This window comes from Lontra canadensis, unplaced genomic scaffold (genome assembly GCF_010015895.1).
Source record: "Lontra canadensis isolate GAN:19392208 unplaced genomic scaffold, GSC_riverotter_1.0 scaffold29, whole genome shotgun sequence".
Taxonomy (NCBI): Eukaryota; Metazoa; Chordata; class Mammalia; order Carnivora; family Mustelidae; genus Lontra; species Lontra canadensis.
In genome coordinates this window covers 1,556,269-1,578,046 of record NW_022631023.1, presented here as the reverse complement: position 1 = coordinate 1,578,046, position 21,778 = coordinate 1,556,269, and the positions used below count along the sequence as shown (strand labels likewise).

General features: G+C 62.0%; 2 protein-coding genes across 2 annotated transcripts; both read right to left on the bottom strand.

Moving 5' to 3' along the window:
- Nucleotides 1-5,830: 5,830 nt before the first annotated feature.
- On the bottom strand, nt 5,831-20,964 carry PTTG1IP (PTTG1 interacting protein). Its single transcript, XM_032865248.1, has 6 exons — nt 20,822-20,964; nt 13,867-13,919; nt 12,392-12,500; nt 9,151-9,325; nt 8,417-8,463; nt 5,831-6,142 (listed from the first exon to the last, which is right to left on the bottom strand). The coding sequence occupies exons 1-6, from the start codon at nt 20,934-20,936 to the stop codon at nt 6,096-6,098; spliced, it is 546 nt and encodes a 181-aa protein (XP_032721139.1). The 5' UTR covers nt 20,937-20,964; the 3' UTR covers nt 5,831-6,095.
- A 205-nt stretch (nt 20,965-21,169) lies between these two features.
- Nucleotides 21,170-21,647, bottom strand: LOC116872330 (proline-rich protein HaeIII subfamily 1-like). Its single transcript, XM_032865510.1, has 2 exons — nt 21,546-21,647; nt 21,170-21,490 (listed from the first exon to the last, which is right to left on the bottom strand). The coding sequence occupies exons 1-2, from the start codon at nt 21,645-21,647 to the stop codon at nt 21,170-21,172; spliced, it is 423 nt and encodes a 140-aa protein (XP_032721401.1).
- Between the last annotated feature and the right edge of the window lie 131 nt (nt 21,648-21,778).

Below are 21,778 nucleotides of genomic sequence, written 5' to 3'. Positions count from 1 at the left end.
TGCCTTAGGAAAAACAGACACTGGCAACAGGTCTTTGGGGAGAAGGACGATATATAGGACCGTGAAGCGGGGCGGCCGGGAACGCCCGGTCGGCTCAGGGTGGAACGAAACCCGCCTGCTTCCCTTTTCCATTATCGCTCTTTTCTCTTCCCAGACGCGCCCCTTGTTAGTTAGATGAGTCCTTTGAATGTGCTCGGTTAACTGCAAACTTGATCCTCCGTCTTGTTTGTCCACAAGACATGTGACTAACTCACGTTTGACCTTCATCGGTCCTTCTGTTGGCTTTTGTTTCTATCTAATAAAAGTGAGACTGTGGAGTGGCTTGGGGCAGCCGTCTTTTCGACTGTTGTCCCCTGCTCCCACTCTTGTAGCTGGCTTTGTGCTTAATTCTCCCGTTCGCGGACTGGAAGCGGTGGATGGATGGATGGGTGGACGATGATGGGTGGAGGGTGGATGCATGGGCAGATAGGTGGGTAGACAGAGACATATCCTACTGACCCCACTTCTCTAGTCAAACCCTGCTACATTTGGTGGCCAAAAGAACAGGACAGTAGATCTGAGTCAGGGGACGGATTACAGCACAGGACATTTCTTCAGGCAGGTGGCCAGGGAAAGCGTATACACCTGAACGGAGGGAGGGAATGGGGGTGAGAGCTGCCAGGATGCCTGAGGATGTGCTTCTGGAGCTCCCAGGAGCAAGCAGGGGAGGGCTGAGGCCGAGCAGAGCTGGCGTGTTACGGTCACCAAGGGGGCCCGAGTGCTGAAGGAGGAGTGGGAGATGCAGGTGGAGGCGACCACGGAGTCCTTCCAGGCTGTCCAAGAGCGTGAGCCTTGTTCTCAGTGTGCCGGGAGCTGTGGGAGGTTTGAGTGGTCCCTCCGTGAAGCTTGCAGTTTAAAGGAGTCCATCGGGCCAGGCTGGGTACGAGGCTGCAGGGAGAGCAGAGACGAGCACGCAGTGGTGTGCACCCGGAAGTCGGGGCTCCTGAGAAGCCACGGTCATGGGGCAAGGTGCCCTACCCAGCCAGGGTCCTGCCCACCCGCTCCCCACCTGTCAGGCACCAAGTTAGCAGCCCTGCAGTGAGCAGATGAAATGCGCCTTATGCCTGGTTAACGATTCTCTATACCAAGTTAATATTCTTTCTGCCTGGGTAACCCTTCTTTCTGCCTCCTCAACAGTTCTCCATACTGGCTTAACTATTCTTTTTTATTCTTTCTTTAGATTTTTAAAAAGATTTTATTTATTGGAGAGATCGAGAGACAATGAGCATGGGGTTGGGGGTGGGGAGAGGCAGACGAAGAGGGAGAAGCAGGAAGCCCGATGCGGGACTCGATCCCGGGATCCCGGGATCATGACCTGAGCCGAAGGCAGACACTTGACCGACAAGAGCCCCCCAAAGGGCCCCAAGGTTTAACTTTTTTTCATACCAAGTTAGCTGTACCTTATGCCTGGTTAACGATTCTTTATGCCGAGTTACTCCCTCTTCTGGTTCCCTGGGTCCCCATTGTTGCCCTGGCGCGGCCCCCAGCTGGCAGCACCCCTTCCCCACCCCCGCCGTCTAAACATGAGAGTCGAGGATCGTCTTGAGTAGCCTGAGGTGGCCCCCATGACTTTGTCAAAATGCTGAAAACAAGGAAACAGGCAATGCTGTTATCAGGGGTAAGAAGTCCGGCAATCCCGAACCTCGGCCCCCCGCCTGAGACATGCCAGGACTTCATTTCACCAAATGTGGGTCACTCAGAAGTAGAACAAGAACAGTGGCTCCTAATGAAACCCAAGGAAGACACGGTTCCTGGGTGGGTGGGGGGTGGGGGCAGAGACCGGAGACCCTGCTGAGGACTTGGGGTGCAAGTGGTTGGGCCAACCAGCGGGGTGCCTGGGGGGCTCTGTTGGTCAAGCGCCTGCCTTCGGCTCAGGTCTCCATCCCTGATCCTGGGTTCAAGTCCGGTGTCGGGTCCCCTGCTCTGGGGGGAGCCTACTTCTCCCTCTGCCCCTCCCCCGACCAGGTGCACACACACGCTCTCCCTCTCTCAAGTAAATAGAATCTTTAAAAAAAAAAAAAGGTGATTTATCTGTGGTGAGCAACTGTTCTTAGCATCCAGGGTTCAAACAATGAGACCGCTGCTCCAAGACCAGGGTAAACAGCATTCTTCAGCTCTGGGGAGCGGAAACCCCACCAGATCACGTAGGTTGTGGCCGAGCTACTCCCCTGGTGTTTCTCCGCAGGGTCAGTGTCTGCTCTGTGCGCGGGGCGGGACCTCCATCCCAGCGTCCTCCAGCGCTTTCCGGAGGACGTGGTGGAGCTGTTGGGATGGCCTCAGCGGCTGACCCTGGCCGGGCCAGAGAGGGCCCCCAGTGAGGGTGGGGTGCACTCCCAGGCCCAGCAGCCAGCTCCTGCTGGTGGCATCGCGGAGAGGCCAGGCTGCCTGCCGGCAGGGGCGCAAGACCCCAAGGGCCCCAGGGACCCCTGGCTACAAGGCCCCGGGGAGGAAAGCCCTGCCAGCGGTCAACATCTCCAGGCTTGGGGCCTCCAGACGCACGGCCATCTGCCCACAGTTGCAGCTGGGGTGACAGATGTCCATGCACCTCAAGCCATTTCTATCCTTGCGCAGATCCTCTGGACTCACAGGCCGTCTTGGGGGGCCATGTCCTCAGCAGAATGCATGGGACTGGGAATGGGGGCGCAGCAACACTGTGCCCTCACCCCTCTCAGCATCCCGCAGGGGGAGTCCATGCCTCCCGCCCACCCCCCGGTCAGGCTTGGCCGGACACCTCTGTACCAGGGCACCCCACAAAGACGTGGCTGCTGCCAAAGCCGCAGGCTCCTCCACCTGGACGTGGGGCCAGAAGTGGCTCTCCGGCGGCAGCGACGACCACGAGACAGCAGGTGTCTGCAAAGCACTGGGCACCAGGAGCCTGTAGCTCTGGGGCCTCACGGGGCACCTGCCGATCCTCCTGGTGGGGTCGGCACCCAGAACTGCCGCCGAAGCAGCCGGGCCCGAGACCGGCCCCGCACAGCCCCGAAGAGACCAGCAGGAGCAGCTGGCATGTCTGAAGGGGCGAGTGGGTGGGAGGAGGGGGGCAGGGAGCCGCAGACCACCTGCCGCAGCCGGAAGGGGCCGGGTCCCGCCGCTGGAATTGGCTCTGGCCTCCCCTGCCTCACGCCTCTCGTCCTGCCTCTGCTGCACCCCGGCGGCCTCACCCAGCAGCATGTCTGTGCCCGCTGCACAGCAGCGCCTCCCAGTGAGATGGCGGGGGGTTGCCAGCAGGGACAGGGGGCCTGGGGAGGGTCGGGGGGGGGGGGGTGGGGGGGGTGGGGGGGGTGCGGGAGGGCCGCCGGGGACCGGGCTTATGGCAGGGAGCCCAGGCGGGGGCGAGGCCCCCCGGGGAGGTGGCGGCCACGTGCTCGGTTGCACCCGCAGAGCCGCACATTGCACAGACGGGCTCTGGAAGGACAGCAAGAACGAGCTGGTGGGACAGGGCCACGGACTACCCACCTGACGGCGTGCTTTTTAAACCCCAACGAGGGGATCTTTTTTCAAGAGCAGACATAGTGATGGAAGGACTTCATTCACCAACCCCCCGTCCTTGCCAAGCACCGGTCTTGCCATAATTAGACTTTGAACTTTCTCAACGAATCCGAGGTGTTTCCTGAGTGGCCCAGATACCCTAAGGACATGAGGGGCACAGGGATACCCCATGACTGCACCTGGACCTCGATGTCCCAGGACGAGCCTGCACTGCCTGGTTCCCGCCCTGTGACCCAGAAGTGCCCAAGTGCAGCTCCTGCACAGCCCTGGGGGACACCAGGTGGGCTCACACGGGATCATGGTGCCGACAGACGCAGACTTCAGAGTTTGCAGCACAGAGGAAGTCCCAGAGATCCCACGGCTGCAGCCGCCATCACATGGGCACAGCAGCAGCTCAGAAGAGGGACAGGCGCTCCCCACCAGCCGGGCACTGAAGACCCCACCCTGGGGGGAAGTCTGCCGGCAGTTAACAGCAAGGACACGAAGCTCCAGGAAGAACCGCTCTTTCCCTTTCTCTGTATCTGATTCCAGCTAAGCTGAAGGAAAGCAGTGCTGGGCGGGCGCAGGGGCAGGGCTGTCCAGAAAACCAGCCTGAGTCTCTGCACTTGTTTGATGCACAGCAAACAGCTGGGGGAGAGGGGTTACAGGTAACAGACAACTTGAGGATGTGGCAGTCGCCCCCTTGGCCATGGTACCGAAGCCGGGATTGCTCTCACACCGGGGATGGGTCAGAGGTCTCCGTGCGGCGCAGTCGGCTCAGTGTCTGACCGCTGTCTTGGTTTCAGCTCAGGTCACGATCTCAGGGTCATGGCATCGAGCCCCATGCCAGGCTCCGCACTGGGCGTGGAGCCTGGGTTGAATTCTCTCCCTCTGTGCCCACTCTGCCCACCCACACGCTCACTCTCTTCAGAATAAATCAACCTTAAAAAAAAAAAAGTCTCTATGTAGAAGGTCTACCTGCTGCTCTTCAAGCAGTCACCTAATACCACGGAGAAATGAGACACGAGGACACGAAGTGTATTGAACAAAGTGTGTATTAAACTGTTTTTTGGAAACTGGTTAAAACTAAGGCACTCTGAGCTTCGTGGTTTCCTTGAGGTTACAATATACGGCTGCTCTAGGCCTGTTCCAGAAAAAAGCATAGACTGAGACAGCCCTCGAGGTGCCCTGCTGTGGGCTCCGCACCCCGCGCCGGGATTACATACACGGTAGGAGAGCGGGGGCTCAGCGGCCTACGAGTCGGCTGTGCTAAGGCAGGGTTGCCGGAGTCGGTTACAAAGTTTCTTGTATGAATACACAGTGAAAGACAAAGTCTGCAAGAAGCTGTAAGAGACTTAGGAATGGATCATAGTACTTTGAACTGCAATCAAATGCCCAAGAAGTCGGTGAGACGACAGAGTTTGCGGAGGTCAGCTTCCCCGCTCGTGGGAATTCCGGGACGGCGCAGCACTTCACCGGACGCCCGAGGGACAGGGCTCTGACGGCAGGGTCGCAAGTGTGAAAGCAGAATACGTCCTTTTATGTTCCCGTCCACCCACTTTCTCAAAGCCAAATGTCTTCCTAATCCAAAGCCATGTGGCACCTGGGCCTGTTTTCAGAGTTCAGAAAGGCTGCTGACAGTCCCGTCATCATCGGCTGCCGCCCTGGACAGCAAACGCTTGGTCTGTTTCCTGAAGTCCTAGATCTTGATCTGACAGGAATGGAACCACACAGAGGCGAGCCTGGAGGCCACGGCCAGCCTCCCGAGATGCGGCCTCCGCAGGAGTCCTCCCCACACAGCCGCAGGAGCAGGGTTCCGGGATGGGGCTCGTTTGAGGAACACGTGGAAACCCCTCTAGCCGGGCAGACACCCTGCGTCCCCGGTGGGCAGAGCCCCAAAGAGGGGCCTGCGAGTGCTTGGCCCCTCCCTCTTGCGGGACAACCCAGGGTCCCCAAGTGACACGGTGCCGCCAGCCTGACAGGCAGGAGCCTCACGCACACAGCCTGCCACCTGCTGTCGCGGGCAGGAAGGCGAGCAGGGCGGTGGAGGCCTGTCCACGCCCCATGGCTCTGTGTTCCGGTGGCAGGCGGCGGGAGAGGCAGCTTTCAGGCTTTGGCTGGGGAAAAAAATCTTGATGTTCTGGTAAAGATACAAATTAAAAACTATCCAATAAGTGGTCTGAACTTTGACATTAAGTTTTTTGGTGGAATGTTTTAGGTGGAAGAATGAAATCCAAGAATTATTTAAAAAGAAAGAAAACGCGACACTGGTGCTGTTTGTGCGCCACCTGGAGACGCCTCTGGGCTCAAGGGGAGCGGCCAAGGGACAGGTGCCGTCCTCCCCACACCCCTCCCCCATCAGCACGGAAGGCAGGGGTGGGCTGCTCGCCCACAGGTGGCTTAGTGACAGAGAAGAGTGATGGAATGTCCTTTCCTCCTCACATTAGCAACAAACCAAACCACCCCACCCCCCAACAGGCTTAGTGTCTCAAGTGACTGAGGACAGATATAGAGAAGGGGACAGAAGCTCGTAGGGCGCGGGCAGCCATGTGCTGTGTCCTCAGCAGGGGTGGGGGCGGGTGGTGCTCTCAGTTGTTCTCGAACCGGGCATACGGGTTTTCTTCTTTAAACAAACCTGGAACGACAGAGCCCAGTTACAAAGGCACTCACGGGACGCAGCGAGATGTGGAGAGCAGGACCTCGGAGTTTTACGCCACACCACAGAGGCCGCATGAAAGACGGGTGTCCGGGCGTGCAGCAGGGCGCCATGCCGTTCCGAACACCAAACCACGGTGACCTACAAAACCACCTTCCCTTACTCGTCCTCGTGATGGGACGGACTCAGAACGAGGTGACCTTCAATCTCCCGTCGCGCGTCCTGACGTAACCACAACGTACTCGGTCGTCAGCCTTTGGTGCCAAATGCGCCAAGATGAGTTCCCTCCCCGCACCCCACAAACGCACACCGCCTCTCCCCACTTCGGAAACCTGCACCTCATGCCGCCATCCCCGGGGGCGCTAGGACACAGCCCTCCGCTGCGGGAGACGCTGAGGACGCGGGGCTGCCGGTCCAGGTCCGTCCGAGGGGGGAGGACCGTGCGCCACAGGCCTGAGGAGGAGGCCCACGGGGGTCCGGTAAAGGGCGATCAGATGCCAAACACCACACACGCCGTCATGTTGGGGAAAGACAAAGCCCAACGGCTCCTAGCTGTCTTTCTAGTTTCCCGGGGGACAGAAGGTTCTGCGATCAGGAAGTCGAACGGCTTCTAGAGCCGAGAGAAGGGCTTCATCCATGCCGGGGCTCTGTGTCCGCCGCAGCGCGTGCCGACCCTCGGCTCTCGTGGGCCCCCGGGAACCCTCCCGCCAGCTCCTGCCGAAGTCCAGTCTGCTCTACGGGCTTCGTGTCAGCAGGTGTGCGGGCTTCATCAGTGCAAGCACAGGCCCGGACCATCGACACGGCTGGCGGCAGCCGCCCCGGGCGCTGTTACAGGGACAGCCTCTGCCCCTGAGCCCGGCCTGAGACGCCGCCAGGCCCTGCACGCACAGGGCGAAGGGGAAGGCCTGGAAACTACTTGCACTGGGCAACGAAGACACTTCGGTTGAGTCCGTTGAGTGCCCGGGCACACGCATGTCTGGTCTTGCATTTACACTGGCGTTAATCAGACGCCAACAAGCTCCCTTCCACGCTTTTCACCGTCATGGAAGACCAAGGGGCCCAGCTGAGGGGAGCAGACGCTCGGTGGGCGCCGGGGGCAGAGGGCACCGCACCGAGACCGCTAGACATGGCATCTCGCCCACACGGAGTCGGTCACCACCTACACGGGGAGGAAGCCCCCGACCCCAGGGTCAGCGCCACGGGCAGCGAGAGGGACACGCAAGGCTGGCCGAGACAGGGGCACACGGAGGCCGGGTGGGCGCTAACCAGAGAAGGCGCTCGGTGGCTGGACGTCTCACCTTCGACAGACAAGACCCAGCGGTGGGAGGAGGGGCAGTCGGGGCAGCCTCGTGCCTGGGAACCAACACCCACAGGCTGGCAGGGTCACCCCCAACCCCGGGTGACCCAGCACAAGGGCATGACAGTCAGAGGAGGCCGACTGGATGGGGGTGGGGGCGTGTGGCCAGCGGCCCGGGCCAGAGGGAACTGAGCCCTGGGGACTCGCTGTTTAGTGCCCAGGATCTTGAAACACCACGGAACAGTTCCTCCACACGGAGAACTCCGTGATGAGTGCACTAGCTGGAAAGGATTTTGAAACTGTCCTCGGATTTAGCCTTTGGCCCAGCTGCCTGGTTCACCTACCACAGAGCGTATGATCCTCCGTCACAAGGTCAAGGGAAGCTCCGTGGCCCAGGGCTGCAGGCCCCGTGGTGGTCACCAGGGAGGCCCCATGAGTCCCCTTCTCCCAGTCCAGGCCAACCTCCAACCCCACACAAGAGCAGGTTTAATGCTCTCAGTCACTAAACAATGAGTCACCCCCCGGCCCCCAAACTCTCTCCAAACGAAACCAGACAGAAGGCCTGGGCAGCACGGACAGCTGTGGCCAAGTCCCCAAGGGGAGCACAGCCCGCGAGGTCAGGTGTGGGAGCAGCATGCACCCGAGGCGGCGAGGCGGGGGAGGCCCGTGACCACCACGCACACCCCATGTCTCCCAAACGTGGGGACAGGCTAGGAGCCACACAGAGCCTGATCACATCCCCCGCCCGGGAGTGAGCAGTACTAGGAAGTCTGGAGAGAGAAAAACACGCCCGGGCTTCATCTTCCAAGACACTTGTGGGTTCGCTCATCCCAGTCCACATGGAGCACGCCCAGCTGCCCAGCGTGGGGGGTGGACAAGGGAAGTAGTCGCAGCCCCCAGCATGGCATCAGCTCCCGACCAAACCCAACGGATATGGACGTTCCATCAGCCCTTACCGTATTTTTTTCTGATTTCATCGTGTCTCGATTTCATCTCCGCTCTCCTAAAAAACAAAACAATCTCATTTAGCATCAAAATATTTCATGACACTAAAAGACATTCTCTTCACTTCCTTCCAGAGAGGCAGGGGACAGGCGCGGGTGTCTACTGGGCCGTCTTCTGAGGCCGCTCCCGCAACCTGTCATTCGGTTGTTTTAACAAAGGCAATTCAAATGCCTAATACTAAGATTTCTTAAAATATTTTTCATGTAAAGAAACCACGCTGATAAGCGAAAATCTAACACCATGTTCTGAACGAGGTTGGGAATGTACACGTGTTCATTCTTCTCTAGGGTGACACCCTGCGGGGACAGCGCCCACTGGCAGCTGGCCTGACGCGGCAGCACGTCTCCAAGCCACACTCCCGCTCCCCTGTCAGGCAAGGCCCGGGGACCCGCCACACCTGCCACAGCGGCCTGGCCTGTGGCCGCCTCCCGCGCGCTCCCCAAAGCGCTCCGCAAGAAGGAGAGGATGGGGTCTCGGCGTGCTGGCCCAAGAGGCCCGCCCCAGGCACAGGCAGACGGGCGTGTGCTGGGCCTCTGTCCCACCCGCGGCCGCCCAGGAGGACAAGAGCCACGCGCTGTCCCACAACCCCAGCGTGCGGCCCACGGGCCCCCCAAAGCTGGGGAGACCTCGCGCCCACAGGCGACACCTGCCGCGGCCTCGCAGGTCGGCCGCCCCGGCCCCGCACCTCTCCTCCTGCCGGATCCGGCGCTCCTCGCGCTCCCGCGCCGCCCTCTCCTCGCTCTTATCCGGCTTGCGGCTCCTCTTCCTGCGGCAGCAGCAGTAGGCGCAGCACACGGCCACGGCCAGGAGCATGGCCCCCCCCACCACCGACAGCGTGATGATCAGCGCCTCGAAGTTCACTGCAAGGTCAGCCGGAGTCAGGGGGTCAGGACGGGGACCCGAAGCAGCCCCCCACCCCTGGGGGCAGACGGCAGTCCTAGACTGGGCCGGCCCCCAGATCGCCTCTCAGCGTGGGTGTATGACTTGAGAACTTCTCAATGAACTGCCACAGCCCCAGGCCACAAAGCAGCATTTCTCAGCGCAGCAAGCCTGAGGCGACTTAGCAACGCGGACCGGGGAGGAGAGCGCCCCGCAGGGCGTGCAGACCGTCCTGACACACTTCTAGACTCTGTGGAACTCTGGAAACCGAAGTGAAGCCTGGGGCAGCTACTCCCGTCACCTGAACCCAAGTCCACAGCCCGACACCAGCGGCCCCCAAACACGGTCTGCACCACACGGGTCCGCGGTCTATGGGTGTCGTCCCCCCAAATCCAGGCCGGTACTGTTTGGACACGGTCTCTTCCTGATGACCTTCTCATGCACATTTTCTTCTCTGTGGCCTCCTTCCCTGCGGGAGCACAGCACAGGGCGCACGTACACGCGCGCGCACACGTACACGCACACACGCACACACGCGCACACGCACGCACGCACAGGTGACTGCTCTGCCATCAGCAAGCCTCCGTCCCCGGCAGGGAGCAGCAGTTCAGCTTCCGAGAAACCAGCAGTCAGGCGCAGATTTTCAAGTGCGGGGCGCCAGCGCCTCTAACCCCTGGGCTCTTCAAGGTCTCCTGCATTTACTTCCTCAGGGACGGCTTCTGAGCCTGGCAGTCAGAGGGACGACCGTGGAGCCGCAGAGTCTGCAGACGGCGGCCTCCTCGGCCGCCAATGTGATGATTTCCCGTCAAAACCCAACTCCTCAGACAAACACATAGTTAAAACAAGCTTTCCGATTCTAACTTCTCTGAGGGGCTGATAATAAACACAAACCCGGGGCGCTGGGATGGCTCAGTCGATTAGGCGTCTGCCTTCGGCTGAGGTCGTGATCCCAAGGACCGGAGATCAAGTTCCACGTGGGTCTCTCTGCTTGGTGGGAGCCTGCTTCTCCCTCTCACTTTCCCTCTATGTGCTCTCTTTCTCTCTCAAATAAATAAATCTTCAAAAATTAAAAAACAAACCCAAACCCGCCAATGTTTTTCTATTTAATTCGAACCAGAGCCATCAAGAGCTCTGGTATTTGTGTCCACGCGTCCCATTCAGACGGCCACCGAGGCAGCTGCGGGAGGGAGCTCCACCCCAGACGGCGGGGTCCCCCGAGTCTGCTCTGTCTCCTGGGACTGCAGGTCACGTGTGCTGTGCTGTGCCGGGGGAGGGCCCGGCACCAGGATGCACAGGGACACCACCACCGGGAGCCCGACACACCACACGGGTCGGCCGTGAGCCTCACAGGCTGGCCTCAAGTCCACATCCCCGACCAGCAGAATCAGGGTCCCGTCTGATGCAGTGCCCTCCGAGCCAAAACCACTTGGCTTCTCCTCCTGCCACCTGTTCTGGAAGAGCCCGCACGGTGTGCCGTCATGGCCGGCACGTGATCAGGGAAGACCTTCGTGGGCAGACGGCAGCAGGTGTGGACAACAGAACTTTCCAACACTGCACTTTAAACACCCAGCAGGTCAGCAAGATACCTGGCTCGGAAACACGTCTGCCCCCAAACAGCTTTTCTGACTAGCAGCTAAGACGAGTTACAACCACAGAAATCCCATGGGGCGCCTAGGTGGCTGGGTCAGTGAAGGTCAGTTAATCGTCTGCCTTCAGCTCAGGTCACAATCCCAGGGTCCTGGGATCGAGCCCCACATCGGGCTCCCTTCTCAGCAGGGCCTACTTCTCCCTCTCCCACTCCCCCTGCTTGTGTTCCCTCTCTTCCTGTGCCTGTCAAATAAATAAATAAAATTTTTTAAAAAATACAGAAATCCCGATCACAATGGGAAAAAACACTGTGGGCCCCCATTCCCAGGAGCCTTCCACGGAAAAGCTACAGAGCCTGAGCCGCTAGGGGGACCTGAGTTGGGCGGGGGGGGGGACACCTGCTCCTGCCAACGGGGCAGTGTTGTGAAGACCTCATGTTTCTCAAACGAACACGTATCTAAGGTCATCGCAGTTAATACCCCAAAACAACTGCACCCGGAGTTGGATAAGATGATTCTGAAGTTTTCTGTCCGAACAAAGAGCTCCTGTGGCGTGAGGTCTGGAATTACAGTTCCGTGCTGCCCTGACATCTAGGGGGCCTGGGGGCCCTCCCGGGATCCCCGGACAGCATGGGCACAAGCCCCCCACCCCTTTTGCACCGCCCCAGCCCTCCTCATTGCACGCAAGAACCGGGGACATCCCCACTGACCCAAGCCCCAGGAGGCACGCTTCAGGTCCACGCAGCCCCGGCACATGTGACATCACGAGCACCTTCTCTCAGGAACCAGGGGCACCTGTCCCACCCACAGAGCCCACCTCCCACAGCCCCTGGCTTGTTCCCTGCTCCCCGCCCCCCAGCTGAGAGCTCATCTGACCCGTGCCAGGCACTCGGCCTGCCCCATGGCCCTGAGGCAGGAGCCTCACTGCACAGGAGACTAATCAAAAGTGCCCCCACTTAAAAGGTGTCCAACAACAGTCATCAGAGAAACGCAAATTAAAACCACAAGGAGATACCACTTCACACCCACCAGAGGGACTAAAAAGCAGATGTCTAGTTACCCCAAGTGTTGGCAGGGACGGGGGACAACGGGAACGCCCGCAGCCGCTCTGGGAAACCGCCCGCAGACCTGCTGCAGTGACCCCGTGACTGTGCCCGTGGAAGTGAGTGTGGGCTGCTGCCCCACAAGCGCACTGACGGCGGCACGGGGACACCCGTGTGCCCCCAGCAGCACCAGGCGTGGACACCTGCAGGGCACCACACAGCCGCCACACAGACCGGCAGGGACACGGGCGTCCAGCCCCCCGGGGACCGCCAGCAGCCCTCCCGGGAAGCGTGTGCTCTCCCCGGCTTCAGACCCCCTGCGGAGAGCACGTGCTCCAGCAGCCACACTCACTGGGCACAACCAGACTGTCCCAGACAGCACGGATTTGGCCAGAACGCAGCGAGAACGAAGACTTACCCCAGCACACGCCCCAGCGTGCGGAGCTCAGCTTACAGAGGGAGCTGGGCGGCAGGATCCTGCTCACGGGGTAGTCCAAGCACGCCTTGCTGGTGTGGCACCACAGACACTGGGAGAGAAGTTCGTTGGACGCAGGTCAGAAGCGCACCACAAGCACTCAAGAACCAGACCGTCCGGGCCTTGGCCTCCCCCACCTCCTGCTCCCGCTCCGGTATGGGACTGGAAGGCCTCGGCCCCTGCCCCACCCCATCAGCTCCACCCACGTGGCCCACCAGGGCTGAGGTTCCGCAAACCCTCTCCCACCACGCACCCTGCCCAGCCTCTTGGCCTCCGTGCATGTCCTCAGAGCTGCCAAGTGGCTCCCTGCCCAGAGTCCTAGCACGGCTGCTCCTTCTGCCCGGAGCATTCTTCCGCAAACACACGTGCCCACCCCTGAGCGCCCCCTCACCACCACCCCGCCTCCCCATCGCCTTCCCGTCAGTAGCACCCCCCCCACTCAGCGGGGTGCCTATCTCCGTTCATCTGCAGGAGGGCAGGCGGGACCTGGCGGGCCCACAGGCGGAGCGCAGTAATTCGGTGTCACTGGGCTTTCGTGACCCTGGAAAACACTGGCCTCTCCAACTGCTTGGGGTGCCTGGCCATCTTATAGACAGTGCATCTGGGGGCGCCTGGGTCCCTTCGGCTCAGGACCTCACGCCGACCTCACAGTCCTGGGATGGAGTCCACATCCGGCTCCCTGCTCAGCGGGGAGTTTACTGCTCCCCTGCCCATCCTCTCTCTCTGTCTCCGTCTCTCTCAGATGAATAAATACATTAAACAATAAATAGCACATCTTAGCTCAAAGGCCCGGGCCCAGAACCTCAGAGCTGGGGGGCACCTCCCAGATGCTCCTGTCTGAGTCCCTGAGAACGCAGGTGCAGAGACAGCAGCACAGGCCGGTGGCCCACTCGGGCCTCCCGGCACCAGGGGCATGCGCGCGGCCTGGACAGGTGCTCAGGTAGCCCTCCCGGACCCTCAGGTCAGGCCTTGCACTTGGTACTTTGAGTCCGAAGGGTAAGCATTTCACAGACTTGTCTTCTCTGAGGTTTTCAAAAGGAGAAAAAACCAGGTATCTGAGCCCCCAGTCAGGGGGCAAGTCCACTGCAGACATGAGGAAGATGGAGCCCTGGCTCTCCCGGAGCTACACGGCGTGCGTACACCGTGCAGAGCAGCGGTCGGGCCCCTCCGTTCTGGCCATAGGGGACCACCCTCCCTGCAGCGGCCTGGTCCTGGAGAACAACTTGGGTAAATCCTCCATTTTCAAATAATCCAAGTTTCCAGGGTCCAAAGCTTCCCAGCTTTCTAACCATGTTACTGAAAGCCACAGGAGCTCAGGAGGATGGCTGTCCTTGGTGGGGAGCAGCTCGGGCGGCCCCAGCAGGTCACTGTCTGGCACAAGGGGGCCCCAGGGCCGAGGAGGGGGCTGTGCTACTTACAGAGACATTTTTCAGGCACTCCTCACAGGTTCTGTTTGTGTTCTGGGAGCAAGCTGTGTGGAAGAAAACACATCTCCAAGTCAGGCCAGGCTCATGTGCACTCGGGAGGGCTGGGGGAAGGGGGCAGGTTCCACTCCCAAACCCGGAGCACACACCATCTCCTGGCACCCAGCCTTCCAGGGGCACCCACAGGGCCTCAGGGAGGACGCAGACCCAGCACCTAGGCTCCCATCTGCAAGGGGTCGTGGGGGAAACAGGCCTCGGCACACCACACAGAGGCCGTGTCCCACAGACCCCAGGCCCGCTGGCTCCTCAGCACACACTCTCCCTGGAGCCAGAGGCCGCGGCAATGCCAGGCCCACGAGACCAGAGCCAGGCCTCAGCCCCCCAGGTCCCCCAGACCTGCAGCAGAAGGCTCCACATCAGCGGATGCCAGTCCTGAGGCACCGCGTGGCCTGGCCAAACCGCAGGCAGCCAGCAGGTCTGCAACTCCAGTGAATCACGAGGAAGGAAGCAGGATATGAAGGAAACACGCCCGTCCCTCCTCCGGCGTGTAGCACCACACCCCGCTACCCTACACACACACACGGGGCCCCGGACCGTGCGTGCAAGCTCACCCGCAGCAGGAACCGCGGCTACCGTCAGCAGCAGACCCTGCCCCGCACCCAGCACAGGGACCAAAACGAGAAAGACCCTCAACGCTCAGTGCTGGCGTGGACACAGAGCCACTGGGAACTCTCTGGGAGGCGAGAGAGCAGACGGTTCCACCGCTGAAGAGAAGAGGGGGTGTTTGCTCATAAACCAAACCTACGCCTCCCCGGGGGCCCAGCACCCCCGCCCAGGTAGCGCACGGAGAAAGTCAGGGTGTAAGGCCCCAGGAAGACCTGCACGGAAACGCTCAAGACTTCGTCTGAGAGCCAGAGGGAGCGCGCGAGGGAGCACGCGTGGGGGGGCAGAGGGAGAGGGACAAGCAGGCTTCCCACTGAGCAGGGAGTCCCCTGGGGGGAGGGCTCCACCCCAGGAAGGATCGTGACCCGAGCCACAGAAAGACGCTTAACCAGCTGAGCCGCCCAGATGCCCCAGCACCAGAGGCTGGCGGTGCGTCGTGCAACGGGACGCTGCGGAGCCACTAGAAGCGCACTGGGTGCCTCACACATGGACGAACTTAGCAGGACTCCGGGGACCCACGGAAACCCGATACGAAGACCGTCCTGCTGGATTCCCGGGACACGCAGCCCTGCAGCAACTCCCCTACACCAGGAAAGGGACCACGGTGGCCTGAACCTCCGGAGAGAGAGGCGTGTCCAGAGCTGGACAGGGGGCCAGGGTGACACAGGTGTCCCTCATCCCACGGCACACATGAGACCCTGCATTTCACAGTGAAGGCTTCACGAAGCCTCACAGAGGGTTCGGGAGGGCACAGGACAGCCCGGGCACAGAGGAGACACAGCAGATCGCCCAAGGGGAGGCTGTGCGCAGCCCACAGCCCCGTGTGGGATGCAGGCCGGGCACTCCAGCCCCCGGCTATGAATGCGCCCGTCGTGCCCGCTGAGCAGGACGTGCACAGAGCGGCCTGGCACTGGTCAGGTCGGACTCGCCCACGGTCCGCCAGCCCAACACAAGCCTGTTTCACCTATAGTGCGGAAGCCCACCGAGCACCTGCTGGCCCGCGTTCCGGCTGGACGGCGCTCCTCGCAGAGCCCCTGGCGGTGTGCGGAAGCCCCTGCCAAGTACTTCTCTTACCACACACCTGACCTGGCTCCAGGAAGGAAAGAAAACGGACGACCCACGGAGCACCTGGATTCCTGCAAGCACCCCAGGGCCGCGGCAGCTGTCGACAGCGGCAGGTGCAGGCGCCGGGCGGCGGGGCTGGCCGTGCCCAGAACAGGCCCGGGCCCCTGGGCCAGGCCAGGGACTCCACCGCGACACCCAACCCTTCACCCTGGCTGCTGAGGGGCCTGGAGGACGACACCCAACAGCACAGGGGACTTAGTTTCTAGACACTGTCCCCTTGGGAGAAACAGCAGATCCCAGCACTGAGACAGAGAAGGACAAGCTGGACCTCAGGCAGACCTGCCGCACCTGAGGGGCACCAACTTCGGGGTCGATGACAAAAGGACCCAGAAGCCCACTTGAATGGGGGGGGTCATCCTTGCCAAACAGTGACAATGACCGAGTGACAGAGTGGCTGACAGCAATGGACTCTAGCCTCTGGAATGGTCCAGGATCTCACACGGACATGGAACCAACAGAGCGAGGGCCAATCAGCCAGGGCAGAGCGGAGGCAAAGGGTTAAAGGCCTGCCATTCTGCAGCCTCAGTAAACCTGGATGCCAAGACCACCGTGCCCGTCTGTGAGGTGACCAGACACTTCTGGTCTCAAAGTGTCTCCTTAGAAGGAGATGAGGACAGGACATCCGGACGGATGCCGGCAGGGGCCCCTAGGGGTGCAGGGGAAGAACGGCCGCGCACAGCTGAATCCGGTCCCAACACCTGGAATCCACGCCAGAGAACAGCAGACAAGACCGACCGCGGCGGCATCCGGGGGAATGGAGCCGAGTGCCCCGCGGGGTCCTGGACGTTACGGGACCCCCGGCGAACGCGGATAGAAAGCGCAGGCCACGTTGCAGCGTTCGAGGAGCACACCAACGCTGACCGGCCAGACTGGGCTCGGGGCGCTCCCCCGCGGACCCGAACGCCCTCATCCTCAGGAGGCGCACCCTGCGGGACGTCGGGGCGAAGGGCGGCAGAGAGCCAAGTTCTGACGGTCCGGCTACGACAGTAACGAGCTGCCCGGCAGCGGGAGGGGCAGCGCAGACGGGAACGCTGAGCACAGAGAGCGTGGCAGGTCCGCATACGGCTCCTTCCGCCCACTTTTCTGCAGCTCTGACGTTTTTCTAAACAGGCGGGCAGGGGCAGGCAGGGAGCAGCTGTGAAAGCCTGCACAGCTGCTGAGACGCCCCCTCGCAAGTCCTCCTGGAAAACTCTACAAGAAAGGGCGTACTTCTCGTCAATCTTAACAGAGCGGCCACGTTGGGGGGGCACAGGAACTTTTTCATGGGATTTTTTTTCCTTTCTGAAGTCTTTCTGACAGCTGGACTCGTGTGGACTATGCTCCAAGACACAGGCCATCGGCCTCATGCACCCCGGGCCTCTGGACCAGAGAGCCAGAGTCCAGAGACACCAGCGCCCTCCTGCCCCAACCCAGCACCTGGAGGCTATCCGAGCCCGCAGAAACCGCAGACGGCACCCCTGAGAACCAGCAGCCCTGGGGAAAGGTTGCTCCATTCTCTCTCTCCAGATCACTTTAGCATCTGGGCGGCATACATTAACTCCTAGCTCCTGCTTCAAGGACCGGGGCGCAGAAAACCACGCGCTGACCGCCAGAGAAGTCCATGCCGCCCTCCCGTCTCTACGTCTGACGCTAGGAGTCAACATCCCGGCTCTGGAAGTCCTGGGATCTTCGGCTGAGGGTCCACTGACCAATGGTTAGAAAACCCGACATGCTGGTCCCTTCGAAAACTAAATGAAAAGACCAAATGAAGAAAAAGAAGGTCCCTGTGTTTGGATATGTCAGCCTGTGGCCCTTGGTCACACTGTGGCCTCGAGATTCCGGGGAGCCGGTTCAGGACAGAGGACACGCGCTGGCGTGCATAGAGAGATCTGTTTTGAAGAGGTGAAGAAAGAAGTAAGCACACACTCACTGTGCCTGTGTGACACCACAGGCCAGAGGGCGGCACCGGCGGGCCCCTGGGAGGCCACCGTGCTCACTCCATCCAGGGACAGAGCACCGACCTCACCGGTGTTACATGAGGAACAAGGGTGCAAAGTTCATTGGCACAAACGGTGCTGCTCATCTCCGTATCTCAGTAGAAACAAAAGAGTCACGAGTGCCAGACAGCCCTTGGCTTAGGATGGGTTACACCCCAAGAACCCCACTGTACGTGGAAAAGATCCCATGACGAACCCAGTTCCTACACCTGGCCAATCTTAACCGTGCTGAGAATGCTTCCGGTGGCCGACAGCTGGCCAGAACCACCTCGCACACAGCCTGTCTGATGAGGGAGCGTGGACTACTCCCGTGGCTGACCGGACACCGCCCCGAGTGACCCACAGCACAGCAGTGTGACAGCAGGGCTGCCCCGGCTACAGACAGGACGGTACACTGCTGACCTGGGCAAAGACCCACATCCCCAGTTCCAAGCACCGGTTGTCCTGAATGCCTCTCGCTTTCGCACCACCGCAAAGTCACAAAGTCCTCCGGCGGACCCGTGTAAGTCGGGGGCGTGTGCATATACGAGTAACAGGCAGCACGTGGAGACATGCTGTAGTGCCCTTACACAGGTCTGGAAAGCCCTGGTTCTCAGCAGGAGATGGTCTGGAGAGGAACAGCAAGCCCCCCTCCAAGTCCAGTGCCCTTGGTAAGGGGCAGTCAGGGTGGGACAGGCCACCACAGAGCTCTTCTGTGTCCTTCAGGCAGCTGGCTCTCCGGGTCATCGCCCCTGATATACAGATGAGACCCTGGCACGGAGTCTTACTCACACACAGCGTGGGCTCCACGGGCCCATGGAGGCCTCTGTGATTCCCTCCGCAGACCTTCAGCGCGCCCTGGGTCCTTGTGTCTCTAGGCCACCAAAGGCACAGTAATGAGGCATCGGAAACCATCAGTCTGGGACCGCTGCAACGGCTAACTTACGCGTCAGCCTGACTGGGCTACCGGAGGCGCAGGGAGCTGGTCAAACATTTCCGCGTGTTTCCGGAGATCAGTGTTCAAACCAGTAGACCAAGTAAAGACTGCCCTTGCCAGGGGAGGTGGCCATGGCCCAATCCACAGACGGGCCCCAGCGAACAAAAATCCAGAGGAGCCAGGATTAACCCCTTCTGCTGAAGCTGGAACACCTGTTTTCTCCTGCCCTCACACACGGGTGCTCCTGGCCCTGGGCGCTCCCAGCACAGACTGAATTCCGGCAGCTGTCCTGGGGCTCAAACCTGCGGATGTAGGTCCTGGGACTTCCTGGCCTCCACAATCACGCAAGCCGACCCTTCACAATACTGCCTTTCCCCACAGCTACACACACCCTGCCGGTTCTGCTTCTCTGGAGAACCCTAACACCCTTGCAAGAACACCAAGGTCGTGGCCAGTGCAGTCACATTCCTACGTAAGACGAGCAGAAAACCCCGCACTGAACACGTCCTCTGGAAGGGGGCCCTCACTGCTCCCACAGTACCCTGAGGAACGGCAAATGCAGACCCCAGGATACCGGGGGCAATCCCCTGACAGCGCATCACTCCTCCCCTCTGAAGGTGCTGCTGATGAGAGAAACAACAGCCCACCACCGCCCGCCCAGAACTGGGGCACCGCCACCAGAGAGAGGGAACCACTGGGAGCCACAGCAAAGGGCAGGCAGTTTCCGCCCCGTTCCGGTGGGTGGGATGCCGAAGCCGGACCACCACAGCAACAGCCCTGGTCTAATTCCCCAATGAGGAAACAAACTAAAGTCACCAAAGGACACCCCCCCCCTTCACCGCAGAGAGGGCCAACTCCAGGGCAGCCCAAAACGCAGAGCGGTCCAGCAATCACTGGGTTCTTGACACGCCCACTGCCATCGGGCACCCCCCCCCCCAGGCCCTGAGAAAGAAAACACTAGCAGTCTGTCAATCTTTAACAGTACAAAGTCTCCATTCCACACCCGCGCTTTCAACTGCCTCCGACCCAAACTGCTCCCAGCAGTCCCACTGCGTTACTCACCACCGTCCAGACAGCCGCCTGGGAAAGGTCGCGCGCGCGCGCGCGCACACACACAGAAGCAGAGTTGAGACCGGTCCCACAGGGAAATAAACACTCAACAGGGTCACACAAGAAGGGTGCTCTGCCGTGCCACGCAGAACCCAACAAAGCCTGGGCTAGCCGGGAGCTGAGAAAAACACGGGCCGGAAGGCAGTGCGACCTCTAAGCCCTGGAGCCGAGGTCCGCTGGATGCCACGCCGGTGATCACACGGTACCTCCCCCTCCCCAGTACCTCCCCCTCCCCGGTACCTCCCCATCCCAGCAGCCGGCACAGTCCTGAAACAGGCCCAGCCCTGACACTCCCCAGCTTCCTGGACTTTTCCCCAAGCCCAGAGGCTGAGTGTGAGGGCCTTCCGGCCCCCTCCACGGCCCCACAGGAGGCCATCCTCCCGCAATACTGCACTTCTGGAACCTTCTGAAACGTCAGTCTGGCCCTGGGTCGTACACTCCCTTCGAGAGCATTGTTTCTCGGCCAGTCCCCCCAGGAACTGTCTGTGGACCACCACGGTCCCAGCACCTGGCAGCACAGTAAGGACGCACACCCGCCCCAGGTCCACCGCGTGCACACACGGCAGGTCCCGTGGCACCCTGCTTTTCTGCCTCCACCGAGGCGCGCAGTGACTTCTTCCCGGAGGGAGTGGTGCCCCCTGCGCCACACCTCCGCCTGCCCTCCCCCCAGTCCTCCACGGGCCTGGCACCTGGACACCCCGACCTGCCGGCTGCGGGGCCAGCAGCTTCCAAGCTCTCCTTCAGACTTGGAATCTAAAGCCGCCGCCTCCTTCAGAGAGGACGGCGGGGAGGCCACGCGGGTACTGGGCCAGGACCACCCTGCAGGCCCGGCCCACCACAGCGCCCCACGCTGAACCAACACAAAGGATAGCCCCTCCACCAGCCCAGGACCCGGCGTCCCTCCCCACCTCCCCGCCCCTCCCCGCCCCGGACCCCACGGCCCACTCCACCTCCCCGCCCGGACCCGGACCGCGCGCCCCCTCACCCGCCCCGGACCCCGCGTCCCTCGGCACCTCCCTGCCCCGACCCCGACTCGGACCCCGCCGTCCCCCCACCTCCTCCCCCCGCCCCGGACCCCGCGGCCCCCCCCCCCTCCCCGCCCCGGACCCCGCGTCCCTCGGCACCGCCCCGCCCCTCCCCGGACCCCGCGTCCCCTCACCCGCTCCGGACGACTCCTGCGCCGCAACCGCCGAAAGCAGCAGCAGGAACAGCGCGGCGCCACTGAGGAGCAGCTGCCAGCGCCGCATCAGCCCGGGAGCGCCGCCGGACGCCATGCTGGCCGCAAGCCCTCGGCCGGGTGGGTCCGTCGTCGGGCGGACACTGTCCACCTCCGCGGCGGAGCTAGGCAGTCTACCCCCACCCCCCGGAAGAGCCTCACGCCGGAAGTGGGCGGGGCGAGCGGCACGGCCGAGTGCGCAGCCGCGGGGCCCGGCTCGCCCCGCCCCAGCCGACCGGCCCTCCCTCCGCAGCCGTGTTCCCCCGCCTCCCGAGGCGCGGAGAGCGCGGCTCAGTGCGCGTGCGCGGCTGAAGGCCGCTCTGCGGGGGCGGGGCCCGGAGGGGGCGGGGCTTGCTGCGGCTCGGTGCGCCTGCGCGGCTGCGGGGTGCGCGGCGGGACGCGGAAGGTGTCGCCGGCCACGGGGGTTCGGTGACCTGGACCCTGAGGCCGTGGGGCGGTTGCAGGGTGGCCCGGGGACCTGGTGGTGGTGTCCGCGCCCGCAGCCGGACAGGGGAGCTCGCAGGGCGGCGGGCGCCCGTGTCGGGGAAGCCGCGCGGAGACGCCCCGGGTCCGGGTCCGCCTCCCCGCCGGCTGCCGCTGCGTCCGGACCGTCTGCGTGACCGCGGGGGCCCGGGCGTGCAGTCGTCCGCGGGGGCGGGCCGCGCACCTCCCGCTGCCGCTGGTCTGGGCAGCCCCGGGGGGGCGGGGCGCGGCTGGGGCGCCTCTCGCGGGGGGCCGCCTGCCAGCTCGGCGTGTGGGGGTCCCCCATGCCGTTCGCGGGCCAGTGGCTCTGCCGTCCCACCCCTGCCTCGGCGCCGAGGGAGGCGGGACTGCCGTGTGCGCTGCAGTCTGATCCGGGGGTAAAGACTGCCCCGTCGGGTAGTGGGTCGGCCCGTGGCC